This window comes from Cupressus sempervirens, chromosome 10 (assembly GCF_028749045.1).
Source record: "Cupressus sempervirens isolate cs-2001-9-10 chromosome 10, ASM2874904v1, whole genome shotgun sequence".
Classification (NCBI taxonomy): Eukaryota; Viridiplantae; Streptophyta; class Pinopsida; order Cupressales; family Cupressaceae; genus Cupressus; species Cupressus sempervirens.
In genome coordinates this window covers 630,013,932-630,030,918 of record NC_143127.1, presented here as the reverse complement: position 1 = coordinate 630,030,918, position 16,987 = coordinate 630,013,932, and the positions used below count along the sequence as shown (strand labels likewise).

Sequence of the window (16,987 nt, the reverse complement as noted above, 5' to 3'; positions counted from 1 at the left end):
ACCCTGTTAGGAGTCTATCAAGTACATATAGTGTCTCAAGTCCTTGTTAGAGGACTAAGCCCTGTTAAAAGCCTCAACCCTGTTAGTTGTTGCTTCAAACCTATTAGGAGTTGGTGGAACAAATACAATGTATGCAAGAAAAGCCCACTGCCCTAACATGCAATATATAAATAAGTATCTTCACAAGAGTAGATATACATACAATACTGTCTCACTGCTATACTTTGCGAATCCTCTAATCATACACCAGATTTCGCATCATATTAAGCTCGCATATCATATAAACTTCCTTCACAATTGTTCGCATCTCATTACACATTCACATTAGCTGCGCAGGATATAATCTTTACTTATACCTCGCAGATTAACAAAACTCTTCTTAGTCAGCTTTGATGCTTCCACATGCTTGGCTAATTATAAAATGACTTCGGGGTTAACATTTAGAATGTCGGCCAATGATGGCTAAGTAATTATTTTAATAACAAAATAATTGCTTAAGCCGTACAATCAATTATGTTGTTGCGCTCTGTTCTACTATTTTAATTACCTATACTGGTATGTCCTCTGTAACTAATGTTGTACTTTGGTATGGACTTGCGCACTAACATAAGTCATCAAGATACTGTCATAGATCATTCCTCAACTGTGCATGTCCTAGCTCGAACTTTGTCATCTGTACATACAAAAAGTATCTCTATACTATTGCAAACTATCCAATACTTATAGACAATTTTCTATCACTGATTACATAACAAAATACCAAAATATGTATGATGCCATAAATGACAACACTACCACATCTACTTAGCCATATTGCCAACAATCTCCCCCTTTACATTGATGGCAACATTTGAGAAAATTGGCTAAGTCCCAAAATGATGTCATACAAAACAACAATAAATACAAAAGGTAACTACTCAAAATTAGCCTTCAAAACTTGAACATTTTATTCATGTCTTGATGGATCATTACATTCCTTATCACTCCTTTACAATGATTTCCTATATACATAGCTAAGCTCCCCCTTACATGTATATGCATTTTCCATACAATTTTCTTTTACATTCTTCTCCCCCGTTGACATCAATGACAAAGGTGTCAAAACAATAAGATAAAAAAACTGCGTTATCTTCCTCTAATCAACTTGAAATTCTTAAAATACATTTTGCAAAACCAAGTTTTAGCTTTTCAAGATCCTTCTTCCAATTCTCTTTAACTGTATCAAATATACTGATAAGTGCACAAAGTGCATTAGATGCAACTTCATCTGCGCTCAGGTCAATATAAGTGAATTTGTCATAGGATGCCTCAGCTGCAAGACAATCCTCCAATTGTCATTGCAAAATGATAACTTTAGGAGACAAATATTCTCTAAGAACAGAGAATCTCTTTATTACCTTCTCCTTTTCAAATTCAATGTCTCTGATAGCATTGTGAATTAACTCCATTTCAGCTTCAATGCCTTCAATACTTGCATCAGGTTGTTGTTAACTGATTGTGAGTGTTTGAAGCTCACTCATTCTTCCTTTGATCTATACATCAAAATCTGACAAGTAATTGTATGACAATGCGCATTGTCCATACAATTTCTTTCCTTCATCTAAGCTCTTCCTCAGCTCCTTTATGCAAACCTTCAAGGTTTGTAAGTCATTCCTAACATTAGTGCATATTGTGTCAAACAATGATGCATCATGCTTAGTCTGAGCTTGCAGTGAGGCAATATCAGACAAAGTGGTGAACTATGCATCAAAAGATCTCATCATCTCTTTTTCCTTTTTCTATATATCTAGTTCTATAGCAGTGGTTTGCACTGTCTTCTGCATTTGTTCCAGAACTTTTGCTAATGTTCTCTCCAAAGTCTTCATAGACTTGTTCTTCTCTAGTAACTTGCCCAAAGAGGTCATTAGACCCTTTTGATCATCATTCTCATCTGATACTATAGGCAATATAGTGACTGTTGTTGTTGGGGTAGCTGCCGGAATGGGTGTGACTACTTTTAGTTCAGTACTTTTCTTCTCTTCCTCTTGCCTATTCTTCTCCTTCTCTTCTTCTTTCATTCTTTCTTCCTCAGCTTGCTTTTTCTCCTCTTCAATTCTTTTATCTTCCTCTTTTCTTTTCTCATCTTCAACTTTCTTCCTTTCTTTTTCCTTCTTTCTTTTCTTTTCTCTTGTCTTCTTTCTTTCTTTTCTCTTCCTCTATGTTCTTCTTTTCTACGCTTTCATCCTCTTCATCTAAGCTAGAATAAGCAATAATATTGCCAACAATGTTGGCCCCATATTTTGCAAAAGGATTCTCTTTAGCATCTACAGTTATGTGAGTACTATCCACTTGCATGGATTCACTGCCAATAACTATATGTGGAGGTGAGTTAATTTGTTGAGATTCCTCAACCTCTTCTTCATCTTCAATAGGTGTACTAGCGACTTGTCCTTTCTAGCTGTGCACTCTCCTTTGTGGCTCTAGGCATGGAAGTCATGTACTTAACTATGGCTTCTTCAATTTCCTTCTATAATTACCTCCCATAAGAAGAATAGCTCTTCTTTTATTTCGCAATAAAGGTTCAATACCTTTCAAAATTCTTTCAATATCCTCATCAATGCTGACTTCACACAATTTCTTAATCATATTTTCTCTCAATTGTGTATTGTCTTCTACTACTCTTCTTTTTATATTTACTAACCTATTGTACAAATCTTCAAGTATCTTGTTTTGAATGCTATCAAATATTTTATTCCCCAAGATCATATTTCTTACTATGGCATTTTCTAGCTGCCTTCTATCCATGTTATTGTACAGACTGTAATACTTATTTAATTGCACAAAATTGTCATTTTCAATAATCTGCATATTCAAGTTTTCAACTTTAGGCTTCCAAGCTTTCTTACTAGATGGTGTTCTTCCCTCACCAACTACCTATTCAACTGCTCTGTCTTCAATCTCTTCATCGGACTCATCAGAATCACTAATCTGTAGTGTCTTCCTTCTCTTTCCTAGACTATAGGTGGTTTCCTTTGTCCTCTTTCTAGGAGACGGTGTAGGTTCTTGCTTTACCTTTACCAATCTCTCAGATTTCCTCTATGCAAATGTTACTGTTACCACATCTTCATCAGATTTCCTCAGTAAATAAAACAATACATGTAGAGAACTCATAACACCATTATTTGTTAACTAGGGAAACCCTAGCCAAGGGAAAACCCCGATGGGGATAATACCCACAAGATGATCCACTAAACAAAAGAATCCTATTAAGGATATTGACCATGTAGGGAGTCTATCAAGTACATATAGTGTCTCGAGTCCTTGTTAGAGGACTAGGCCCTATTAAAAGCCTCAACCCTATTAGGAATTGCTTCAACCCTGTTAGGAGTTGGTGGAACAAATACAATGTATGCAAGAAGAGCCCACTGCCCTATCAAGCAATATACAAATAAGTATCTTCACAAGAGTAGATATACATACAATATTGTCTCATTGTTGTACTTTGATAATTCTTTGATCATACACCAAGTTTTGAATCATATAAAGCTTGCATATCATATAAACTTCCTTCACAATCGTTCGCATCTCATTCCACATTCACATTAGCTACGCAGGATATAATCTTTACTTATACCTCACAGATTAACAAAACTCTGCTTAGTCGGCTTTGATGCTTCCACATGCTTGGCTAATTATAAAATGACTTCGGGGTTAACATCTAGGATGTCGGCCCATCATGGCTAACTAATTATTTTGATAACAAAATAATTCCTTAAGCCGTACAATCATTTATACTGTCGTGCTCTGTTCTGCTCTTTTAATTACCTATACTAGTCATTCCTCTATAACTAATGCCATACTGTCCATACAGAACTGCGCACTGACATACATCATCAAGATACTGTCATAGATCATTCCTCAATTGCGCATGTCCTAGCTCGAACTCTGTCATCCGTACATACAAAAGGTATTTCTGTGCTGCTGCAAACTGTTCAATACTTAGACAATTTTCTATCACTAATTCCATAACGAAACACCAAAATATGTATGTTGCCATAAATGACAACACTAACACATCTACTTAGCCATATTGCCAACATTACCACCTGAATGGATGTCTCTGATGTACAATGTGTTGCTCATGCTGCACGTACAGTCTGATGAATAATCTCACAGGCAGAGATATAGGTTGTATCTGATGTTCTTGGCTTTTATATGCTCTGATTCTCTGATGTGCGACGCTGCCTCTCACATATCAATAATCAATTATGCTTCTAACAATACCAACTCTGATATGAAATATAAATGCTTGCACCGTGAGTTGCTACGGCAACATGCTTATGCTCTTATCAAATACTCCACAAAGGAAACATATTTGTTTATCAAATAATATAATCTGCCTTCTTTGGGAGCCGCTGGGCTTGTATTTATATCTGCAGCAATCCATGAAAGGATGTGGGTGGAATAGGTATCACCTTCATAACAACTGGAATTTATGTAGTTCACTGAAATAACTGTTCATGATTATTTTGGTGAACATAATCATGAATGATAAGCACTAACAACTGCCCAGCCTGATTCCACTAATCAGCTCATCTCATAATACACTGGTAAAATATATTATACCTGATGTATGTATCGGATGTGATGCCCAATCCATATATGTATTGAGTCTCACGATGCATGGTAGTTATTATATCAAGCCCGATAACATGCATGGCTGGTGACATTGCAGACATGTGAGAATGCAAGTATGATGCAAGATGCTTAATGCAAATGCTGCGATAATGATTATAGCATATATGAAGTTAATGCTATGATAGTGCTATGAGGATGAAATGGGGTATGATGTGAAGGTGTGGGTATGATTATAGCATATATGAAGTTAATGCTATGATAGTGCTATGAGGATGAAATGGGGTATGATGTGAAGGTATGGGTTTATGATGTGAAGGTGTTGGTTTACGAAAAACTATATCCTACTACATACATTAGCACAACGCAATAGCTAGTGCAAGTTGCACCAACCTATCTTTAGTATCTTAAGCTAAATGGTCATTTTCAGGAAGCAACGGTCTTGAATCCACTTTCTTTATGGAGGTTTCAGGTCTAACTTCTTCACACTTCTCTCGGCACAATAAGACTAAAGTCTCCTTCATCTATCTTATAATAAGTTGCAATTTTACGTGATAAAATCAATTAGAGATGGAAATTCTAGTTTGGTTTTGCACAAAATTGTACCAAGAATTTGAAGTTAGATCCATATGATCTAGACCAAACAAATCCTAATGTAATAAAAATGACTCAATTTTGATGCATGGCTGTTTCACACTCGCTACTAGAAGATATACGAAAACTAATGTAAAATGTTTTTTGCCAAGCCTACTAGAAGATATATGAAAACTAATGTAAAATAATTTTTGCCAGGCATATCAAAGTAAACTATAACTAGAGGAGACTTTCTTGCCATCCTATGATAGAGTTTTTGAAATAGAGAAGACTTAATAAATACCTTTAACTTCTATTTACGTATGGCAATGGCAACAACGCAAGGCCAAGGATTAATAGTAAACAATTGTGTAGTTGAGCCTATCAAGCATTAAGCCACAAGGAGGTGTTGCCCGCTCTATCCTTGTGTTTCCAGAATGGGGATGTTTTTGGGATGTGGGGACTTGGAGGAAATGTCCCCTACCACACCCCCACCGTTGTCAGGATGCAGCAGTAAGGTCAAGGATAGTGGTACATCTCAAGGACTCTAGAAGTTCCCTGATCATCCAATAGATTTATGGGACTCTCCTGCCACCCCTAATTAGAAACTCCAACCCTAACAAAAAATGGTGAAAATTTGTGAAAATGAATTCGTACTAAAGGATTGTGAGGTTTTGGAGGCCTTATCTGTGCTTACTAGCAGGGGCTCCACCACTCAACAAGAAGAGCGCAAGTGTGCTATCCCCAAGCACTGCGAGGTGCACTGTCCCTTGACCCTGTTAGTGACCAAACCCCTAAAAAGGGCACTTCTGATTAACCCCAAACCTCCACCCACCATTCTTATTGCCATCACTACTGAAGTTCCATTTATAGACTTATACTTATTCCTAATATATCTTTTCATAACGTATTTCTCAAGTACTATATGTGAAAGATCCCTGATGGATCTCTTTTGCTGATCTGCTGTAATTTTATTACTTTTAAATTTGTTTTCCCTGTTTATTAAAATTTTCTTGCAGAGCTAGACAAAAGTTGCAGAAGGGTTTGATTATTTTATATTTTTGATGATTTTTCAATAAGTAATAACAGAAGTACAATAACATGAACCAGTTCTGAGAATGTATTCCAAATACATTTAAAGCAAAGTCGCTTCAAGCAGATTTTTTTGAATATACACCTAATATGTAACCAAATGAAGATTTACAATAATATCCAGATGATTACAACCAAGAATAAAGCCAACCTGAAGGCGTGAAGGTGAAATATGAGCCTAGAAGTAAGCTATGGCCAAAATCCAACTCTCAAATACGGTACGTGGAAAAGTAGATGGCTGCCAAGCACGGCCGTACAACTGCAAAGTGCCCACACATGGGTATAATACCCAAACCCCAGCTAAAACTTTGACTCAATATTGTGTTCCCCAGAAGAAACAATGCACAATCTCCATGATGCTTCTAACTACAAGAATCCAAACCACTTTTTTGGGCCTACGTCCCAAACAGGCAAAGCAAGTGGGTTTGGCGTCCCAAATGCTGAAAGCTCAATCAAAGCCCAAAACACAAATCCAAGATGTAATATGTTAATAATGCCTTCGAACTTTGTCTTTACCTCCTTATAATCCACCAAACTTAGCTCGAACCCTAAAAGTGTCCCCATGTGGTGTTGGGTTATAAAATAATAAATTTCTCATTTTTAAAGTGGTCAAGTATCCAGAAATGACCTTTTTTCCCAATAGAAAGAAATTCATTCACCGAAATGCTCTATGTCAAAAGATAAATATTTAGAAAAGTTCAAGACCTTTCCAACGAGCTATTACACCAAGGGATATTCACCCAGATGAGGCCAAAAAAAACCCTTATTACTCCAAAATGGCTATAACTTAGCTTAATTTAAATTATTAAAATGCTAACTTAGGAGAATATTTAAATATATTAAAATATTTCCCAAATAACGAATTGATAGCCAAAACACCTCTACAAGGTGAAACTGAACTCGTCACCTCCTATGACTGATGCTAGATAATTTGAAATAACTGACAGTCTCATCCCTCAGAATTAGGGATACTCCTAAAAAATAGGAATGTCTCTAAATCTCCCGAAACTGAAACCATAGAATGATCTCATAGAGACTCAAGAATGTAACCCATCTCCACCTCCTAAAATGTAGGAAACTCCTCCTACAATTAAGGAACTGCTCTCCTACTGTCTGAAACTCCAAATCCGAACACTGTATACCCTAATTGAGTCCCTAAACACCACTACCAGCCTACGAGACTCTAATGATAGGCTAACTCTATCGTCTCTGATATCCACTCTAGAAAGGGGACATGACAATATGTATGTGCACCACCCAACTGCCACCCCTGCCATCCCCAAACTTAGGCGCTTGGCTCCCCGTCCCCCATCCCAAAATTCCACAGAACACTACTATCAACCTATTACAAGCCATTGTGTCAATAGATTTCCTTTCAGTACAATTAAATGTATGACCTTTCATGCTCATGCCAGCCTTTCACAATGATAGTATCTACATCATAAGAAGTAATCTAGAAAAGGGAAGAGGCATTGACTATAAATTATCTGTAAGTAAAATATGACTGCTGCTCAAGCATTGCGTAATATGCTTAAAAGGCCCAACCAATAGGCGGAAAAAATAAATAAACTTTGCAATGCATCTCAAGTAAGCAATATAAGAGTCCCAGCGATAAAACCTCAGATTCCAAGAGTCTTAGAGCTGCTAACCAAATTTATTGAGGCAGCAGAATCTCATTTTAAATTCTGAATTATTGTAAGCCTGGGCGTCCAAGGTGACTCTTATTGTACAAAAGAATATATTCAACCCAACTTCTTCCACACAAGGATTTTGGAAAAAAAATCTGGATATTTCTAGAAGAATTTCTGAATAGCCGAGTTTAAGTTTTCGCCCAGAAGTTTCAAGCGTGCTGCCTCACTCAGCATCAGAGAAGAGTGATTGATTTTTAAAAGGTAAATATAATTTACACTCCCATACGGATAGTTCAAATTACTCAATGAATGTGAAAAATCCATTTTAAATGCTTTCATAATTATGCAAGATTCCAACAGGGCTCATGCAACAGTAATGTTATCATAATCAAGTGGATTTATAAGTAGCCTCTTTGTTGTGATAATTGTGATGTAATGGTAGTGATGGAACACAGATACAAGCATGATTCAGGTTAATATCTCACCCACATAATAAGGTGGCCCATAGTTGTAGTGGGCTTATAGCCAAGTTGTTCTGTACCGTAATGCCAAACATTCAAGAATGATCCATGCTTAGAAACATTTTAAATATGATCTAAGCCTCTCGCGACGACCAAGTGCAACTAAAGCTTAGTTAAGATATTAAATGGAAAAAAATTGTCCCGCATCCAGAAAATCTGAATTTACTCATGTTTACTAGCATATTTTCAAATTTGGATAGAATTCACTCATGTTCACTAGCATATTTTCAAATTTGGATAAAGGAAGGTATTTGGAGTAACCTTGAGAAGAGTTGATTTTCCACAGCCATTAGGACCTAAAAGCATCCATAACTGTCCCTCCGGGATTTCAATCGAGCAACTTTTGAGGATGGGAACCTCAAGGTTAGAACCTTGCTTTTTCAAGCTCACGCTCAAATTCTTCCCTTCTATTGCAATACCAGAACTCCCCTTGCTCTCAGTGACTATGTGGAACAAACCCATTTTAGCGTAATTACTACTATCTTCAAATAAGGAGCAAAGCGCAATAATTTTTCTAAATGAGGATTTACAATATGTAAGCATACCACATTTTATTCGTCGGGAGGCTCTTGAACTGTAGCAATGCCAGCAGCTCGTCAAAGAGCCCATAGCTTCAGATGGTTCAGTTCGTTCTTCTTAGCATTTGTACGTATGATGCTTACAAAATCTTCAATTTTTGGAGGTTGAAAGTTTGAATGAAAGAATAAAAAAATTTCTCACTAGCACGCATCTTAAATAGGGTGTCTAAGGTCTTAAGTACTCTCTAATATTTCATCTTTAATAATATATTTTAATTGTAATATTTGTTCTTTTGTCTAATTATGTTTTTTCAAATATGGTAATTGAATTGTATGTTTGGCGCTTTATGAAAAAATATTGTTATGTTTCTACTATTTTTGTTCTAGAATAGCCATATCTTTTTTCTCATTCTTTCTCATTGATCTACTTGTTTCACACATCAAATGGTGAAAATTAGTTCTAAGTTGAGTTATGATAATTTTTGCTCTCTATTTGATATTTGTTATATTGGAAACTTAAAAGCAAAGGGTAGACAAAAAAGTTGAACTAAATTTCTATGAAGTGTGATATAGACTTACTACAAACAGAATGTGTAAGTTGTCAATTAATTCTAGAGATCTTGGAGTGTGTGTGAAACATGGATTAATTCGGGAGATCTTGGGACTGTGTATAATATTCAATGTCATTTGGATGGGAAGTTTGAGATATTTAAAGAATTCACAAATATATTTTAGAAAATGAAAGGAAAGGAGATTTTATAGTTTTTGGATCTATTTATGGTGACAATAATACAAGACTACCTCATATTCCTTGTGAGGGGCACCTAACTATGTTACAAATGAGGCATACACACCTTACCTTGTATACCCTCATTTGTAAGTCAAAAAGGTGTTGTCGTGAGAAATACGAAGTGGTCTTATATTACCCTCATTTGTAGCATGGTTAAGTGTTTCTTGTATAGAATAAGAGGTAGTCTTGTATTAATGTCACCATACGTAAACTCAAAAACAAATGCTTGGTGGTGTCATGGACTATAAAAGCTTCTTTCCTTTCCTATTCTAAAACATATTTGTGAATTTCCTAAATGACTCTAATTTTGTCTCAAACAAGAATGAAGGACCTCATTAATCATAACATGTTCAAATTTTATCTTGTGTAACACACACATGCACAAGCACACGTACATGCACGCACATGCGCGCGCGCACACGCACGCGCACACACACACACACACACACACACACACACACACACACACACACACACACACACACAACACACACACACACACACACACACACACACACACACACACACACACACATTATATATATAATTAAAACTTTTCATGTGGAATCTATGCTGGTAAATATGTGGTGTTTCATTTTATATTACACTTGTCAATTTAAAACATAGAATTACATTATCCTACCCAAATGTGCTACAACCACCCAATGTCAAGTTTACTGATTTCAAAAGATAACTAAGGCATCAACTTAAGATAAGCCCATTTCTTCAATCATATAATCAAATACTATCTATGACATAAAATAGTCTTCAGAAAAATATAGTCATGTGCCTCATTGTAGTATGTTGCCATGTTTTGCCTTTGTTTTTTTTTTTCTTTAGTGATTTGTAATGATTTTAAGATGACAAACAAAGAACGGGTGATACATTAAATTGCAACAAGTTAACAACTTGGGAATTTGATAAAGCTCATAAATATATTAAGCTATAAATTCTAGATTTTATTTCTAATACGAAAATACACCCTTTTTTTCTCAAAAGTAAGAGCAAACTTAGATCATTAAATAACATTACATGACTAGCTCAAATAAACCCAAAAAATTCAGTGATAAAACAAATTGAGTTGTTTATAAAAATGAATATTGGTACTATATAAATGGATGTTAAATTTTGAGAAACCCTTCCATCACTACATGGTGAATAGATGTCCTAAGAACACTCAAAATGCTACTCAAGAATTTATCAAACCAACTCCAAATATTAACACTCTCATCTTTGAAAAAAATACTTTGTTAGGAAAATGATATCTTAACCTTGTAATAATAAAAAAGTGTATTGTTGATAAAAAAAAGGTTATTACTGATATGTGAGCATGAGAGGATGCAAGAGGGGGGAGAATCCCCCTTTTTTGTCATTGATGGCCAAAAGTATTTGATTGGCAAAATGTGTAATAATCGATCAAAGGAAGAAGAAGAAGAAGAAGGAAGGAAGTTGATAGTTACCAATCACGAGTAACACTGGCATACACTCTGGCACACCCACATTGGCATAGGCAGTGAAAAATGGATAACAATTGATCTAAGTCGTCAACACAATGAGTTACCAATGATGTGAAAAAAGGTAAGAGTGAAACGACAGAAGAAGGCAAGGATGAAATGTCGCCATTGGTTTACAAAAAGATTGGCAAAGCTACTAGTCTAGACCCTAGTCATAAGGATCATAGGTCTCCTATAAGCAAAGTAGGCATGGAATTCAAATTTTGAAGTCATAGTTGTAAGCTATTGAAGGTTGTTAGCATTGCAAGAAGAGAAGGAGAGAACTAAGAACAAAGAACTCAGAAAGAAGAAAACCAACAAGAGTAGCAATTGAAGAGACCAAAGGAAAAATGACGGGTTTTTGCAAACAATCAAGGGAGAAGTGAGAATAGAGCACTCACCAAGAAAGTATGAAGATCAGTGTATCTTTGAGGACACAAAGCAAAGATCTACACGGCAAGTCAGTGCCAAATTTGACGTCAAAACACTTAGTATGCTTTCTTACCATTGCATTTATTTATAAGCTCCTAACATGGAAAGCTTCACTAGTAAGCTTATTGTAAAATCCTCTTACAAGGTGTCTCTCAAAAGGATATTTGTAAATCCTCTATCAAGGTAGCTTTCACAAGCTTTCGTAACTCTGATAGGTTGCAGGCATTCCCAACAAGATGTGCTTCTAGAAGAAGCACTTCTAACTCTTAACAAGGCACTCCTTTACCTGCATTATAAGGGCTAGTGGGTATATTATCCCCATCATGGTTTTCATTCTCTGAACAAGGGTTTCCACATACAAAAATTATTTGTGTCATCTTGATGAATGCTTTTGTGTGTGAGTTCACTTGCTTTTATCATATTGCATTTATCTTGGTTTTGACTATAAAGTAGCTTACATTAAGATTAGTTGAAACACTTAGAGGAACAATTAGTTTTTTGGATGGTGCTAATTCATTCCCCTTCTCAGTACTAGTTGGGACCAACAAATGGAATCAGAGTGAGCATCCCTAATGCAACAAGTCTGACAACTTGAGGGAAGATCTAATGGCATCTCTAAGAAGACAACTAGAGGAAGTCCTAGATGTAATCACCCAAAAATGGTCATCTTGACTATGATCCCCCTTTCTAGCAATTTTGCATAATTTACACATTTCTCATCTTTTATCAAATAATCAAAAATCTATTTATTCAATTATAAGCTATGGTTTGACCACTTTATCCAAAGTCTTTTATTTAATTAAAAGAACATTCTCCCTTTTAATTAAATAAAGATCCCCACTTCCCACTTATCCTAAGTGTGCACCCATAAAGCATTATTCCTATTTTAAAAATAAGAGGAAAAGGCATTTTTGTCTACACACGAATGCATAATTTTCTATGTGAGAGGAATCTTCTATTTTTTTAAATAACTTTAATTCTCCTCCACACATTTCTTTCCCTCTCAAAAGTCAATTGTTGATTTTAATTGGTGGAGAAGCTTGTGCACATGGATCACTCAATATGCATTTTCTCCCTTGATTATGCCTCTTTTTCCTCTTAATACCTACCATCCACTTATCTTTAAAAAGAGGGCTCTCTCCTCATTCTCTAATCTTAGACTCTCATGCTAATGTTATGCTATAGGTTTTCTTGGTGATTTTGGAGCTTTGAAGCACTTGGATCATTCTTGGATTTTCATTCTATATTTTCTTTCACAATGCTTACATCATGGTTCACTTGCATTAGCTTAGTTTTTCTTTATGCTCATAGCTTAGCCCACATAGTCTAAATAGGAAGGCTTTTTAATACTCTCATTTTATTAGATTAGCTTGCATCTTGCATCTCATTCTAGTGTAGCTTTCATTTTCTTTTCATATTCTTGATTCTTGGATGCTTGCACTCTTTCTCTCATCATTGAATCTCTCATTCTATGGTGCACCTTGCAAGGGTTTCATAGCTTGGATTATTTTAGAGCTATTCTCTCATAGCCTCTTGTACATCATAGATAGAGAGATATAAGCTACCTCTTGAGATGCTCTCTTTCATGGGTATTCCTAAGAATAATGGTTTATCAAAGTGTGGCATATTTTGTAGACGCACTAGACACCATCAAAGACTTGAAAGACAAGCTAAGAAAGTCCTTAGCGAAGAGGAAGAAGCTGATGCAAAAGCTTAGTGAAAGCCAAGAAGTTATTGAACATCAATATAGTGGAATTTAGGAGTTGAAGGAAGTCATTTCTGAGTTGATGCTTGAGATAGAACAATGGAATGAAACTATTGCTCAATTAAGAAAGGAGAAATAAGAGCTAATCAAAGAAGTTGTTAAAGTTCAAGCTAAACGAAATGTTTCCATCCTAACATGGGATGAAGCCATAGAAGCAGCAAGGAGAGTGGGTGAGATGAAGACTTGGGAGAGTAGCCATCCTAATATGGAGTAGTTCATGGAATTGACAGAGCAAGTGCTCAATCTCACTAAAGAGCTAAGAAGCACAAATGAGCAAAAGGAAAAGCTAAGGAGATTCAATGAGAGCTCTAAGAAGATTTATGAGTGACTAAAGGCTCAAAGAAGAAGCAAGAGCACAACCAATCTTGGTGACCAAGGTGACAAAAAGACTCAAGAGAGAGAGAGACCTTTGGAGCTAAAAACTTGAATAGTGGCAAATTTGGAAGCATGTCTCCAAAAGGTAAGGGTATTGTTAAACCTACCCATAGTTTTTGGGTAATTTGTGTTGGTTTAAGAAGATTATGTATGTTCAGCAGTGTACCTATGAAAGGTACTACAACAACTAGCATCTCTATGGCCATACCACACATAAGTTTATTTCTCATTTTAATGATAAAAGAATAGATGGATGTTGCTACTATTGCAACGAGTATGGGCACAACGAAGAAGAGTACAAAACAAGAGCTAGAGACAATAAAAGGTCTTCCAAGGAAATAAAAGGGACAAGTTCCCCACATTGATCTGCACAACCTATGGAAATAAAGGTCATCTTGCAACTCAATGCAAGCTGAGGGTGAACCCAAGGAACTACATTGGACCATGGAAAAGTCCCAGAATGACCTATTATATATGTGGTGTAGGAGCACCTAGGAATTTGGCTTCTCCCTATTCAAATTTTGGCTTGTAAATGGTCTTAGCCAAACCATTGAATAATAAGGACTTAGAAAATTCCATAAGATGTGTCTAAGTAGGTTGGGAGGGTTTGACAAGAGTTGTTGAGTTGTCTTTAACATTTGCACTAGAATAGGACATAGTTGAGAAAATGTTGCTTAGGAGTGAAAACATGGTCAAAGGGGTTGACCATGACTAAAAATAGATGAAACAAATTAAAATTTCCTTATTTAGTCCTAAGGGATCAACTGGACAGATTTGGTGTCCTAGGAAGGATTGGGAAGCAAAAAGAAAAAAAAGTTTCTCATGACAACTTTTCAAAGTTGTCATGACAACTTTTCAAAGTTGTCATGACAACTTTGACAACTTTTGTGCAACTTTGCACATCGGTGTTATTGGTTAGTTTTTACAACTACCACATGTGTAGGAGGCTTATATAAGGCCATGTCACATCGAAGACAAGGGTTGGCATTGATATTGTACGGAGGCATAGTGTGTTAAGAGCAATTTTTCAAGCAATTTTAACATAGTATGGGTGAAAACTACTCCTCCAAATTCTTATGGATTGAACTAGTGCTTTTTACAATATGGATAGTTAGTTCTTATTGTTTCCCTATTGAATCCATTCTTGTTTTTCAATTTGATTGATTTTGATAGGAGTAAGAAATTGTTCTTGTTTTGACCAATCTGTAGGTTTATACAGAGCTAGTTGGGGAAATATGGCTCTAACTTGACTTCCAATTGTTGAATCCTCATGGCCACTTGGAATCAAGTAGAGCACTATACATACATTGTAAATATGAAATTTTGTGGTTTGTGGAGTTGGATAGCTATGTTTTCCACCAAGCCCTAAGTGAGCCCTAATATGCCTGACAAGGTAACTTGGAGATTGCAAGAGAAAACATATGAAGAAGGTGGATTAGTTTATACCAATCAAATTGTGATTTGTGTAGCCCATAGGGTGAAGGAATCCAAGACTACAAGTGGGCAAGGGTTATACTCATTTGGTCAGTCTAACCCTCTAGAAATAAATTGACTGCAAAAAGCCCTTAAAAATAGGGTATTCTGGCATAGTGATGTACAAATGAGTAGGGTGTCCTAAACTAGTTTAATCTTGGGGGTTTTCCAAAAGGGTATCAGGATACCAAGTTAGTTTATGGGCTTGTTAAGGAGTTTTGCAAATGAAGGATCAAATTCTCTATTAAGAGGCCTAATTTGGGGCAAAGGGGCTACAAGGCCAAGTAGTGGATTTCGAGAGATTGTTAAGGAGTAGGAGCATATGACCAAAAAGAAAACCTCAAGAGACTTGGGAAGATTCATTATTGAAGCTTTGAAAGATCACTTGGTTAGAGAAGGTTCTGATTACTTGGATAGCAAGTTGGACACATGCAATGCATGGGTGTGTTTGCAAGGGTGGAAGGGTGTATTAAGTTGATTGGTGAGGATCAAAAAGTAAGAGGGATAGAAGAGTGATTATCCCTTGGGTTAGGGTGAAGAAAGAGACCTTAAGAAGCTAGGAGAGAGAGGGCCTAGTGTGGACCTAAAGAAAGAGGGTTTTTAGGTATTGGTGGTTGGCTCCTCCCCATCAAAGTGGTATCAAAGTTGTAAAGATTTGGGATAGGCATTGTATATGTTTTAGTCAGTGGATGAGAGCACCATGGTGACTAATGATGAGTTGGCTAAAGAGGTCACAGAGAAAAAGGAAAGAAATAGACTTCTTGAGGAAGCCTTAAAAGACATGAAGAACAAATTGGATGAAGTTGTAGAGACAACTAATAAGGTAAAAGAAAAGTTGGATATAGATGAGGATAAAGGGAAGCCAGTAGATGAAGATGATTTCATACTAGAACCAGACCCTCTAGTAGTAGAAGAACCATTTTTGAAAGCTATTAAAGCCTTAGAAGGAGCACCTCTATTCAGTGATAAGATGGATATAGAGTTGGTTAGGGAGTGGATAGAAGGTATAGAAAATCATTTTGAATGGGAGGGAATCATTGAGGCACAAAAGGTAAAAATGGAAAAAGCTAGGTTGAGAGGACCAACTTTGACATGGTGGAAGTTACTTCAAGAGGAAATTGAGAGGGTAAAAAAGAAGCCAACAACTAACTAGAAGGCTATGGTCACAAAGATCAAAGAATATTTCCTAATAGAGGACTATAAAATTTAGTTACAAAAGAAGATGCAAAGGCTAAAGCAAAAAGATATGGATGCAGTATCCTATACAGAGGAATTCCAAAAGTTGTTCCTTAGATCTAAGGTGTGAGAAGAGGAGAGCATCAAAGTGGCTAGATATTTGGGAGGACTAAGATGGAGTACCTAGGAAGAAATCAATTTGTGGACACTCACCACAGTTCATAAGTGTTATCAATTAGCACCCAATGTAGAGGAAAAGAACAAGAAGAAGCAAGATTCAACATCAAAAGGTAGATGCAAAGGCAAAGACTCCAAAGGACATAGAGGTGGCTATGGAGGGAGAAATATTAAGAGTAAGAGTTCAAGGGATTCTAAAATGGTTGAACAAAGTATTGAATCAGGTGGACGAGGTGGCTACAATAGAGGTAGAGGCTCTAGTACTAGTGGAAAAGGGAGGTTTAATAACTTTAAAAGAGGATCTCATTTCTCTAATATGAAGTGTTATAATTGTGGACAATTAGGTCACCCTACCTA

The 16,987-nt window shown here is 36.2% G+C and overlaps 1 protein-coding gene across 2 annotated transcripts in view; it reads right to left on the bottom strand.

Moving 5' to 3' along the window:
- Positions 1-9,143, bottom strand: part of ABCI10 (ABC transporter family protein) — a 181,567-nt gene extending 172,424 nt beyond the window's left edge. For both annotated transcript variants that reach the window (XM_089805661.1, XM_089805662.1), the window contains exons 1-2: positions 8,977-9,143; positions 8,693-8,874 (exon numbers count right to left, since the gene is read on the bottom strand). In XM_089805661.1, coding sequence (XP_089661787.1) covers positions 8,693-8,874; positions 8,977-9,040 — 246 coding nt within the window. In that variant the 5' untranslated portion in view covers positions 9,041-9,143. The remainder of the gene's footprint in view (positions 1-8,692; positions 8,875-8,976) is intronic.
- Positions 9,144-16,987: the final 7,844 nt, after the last annotated feature.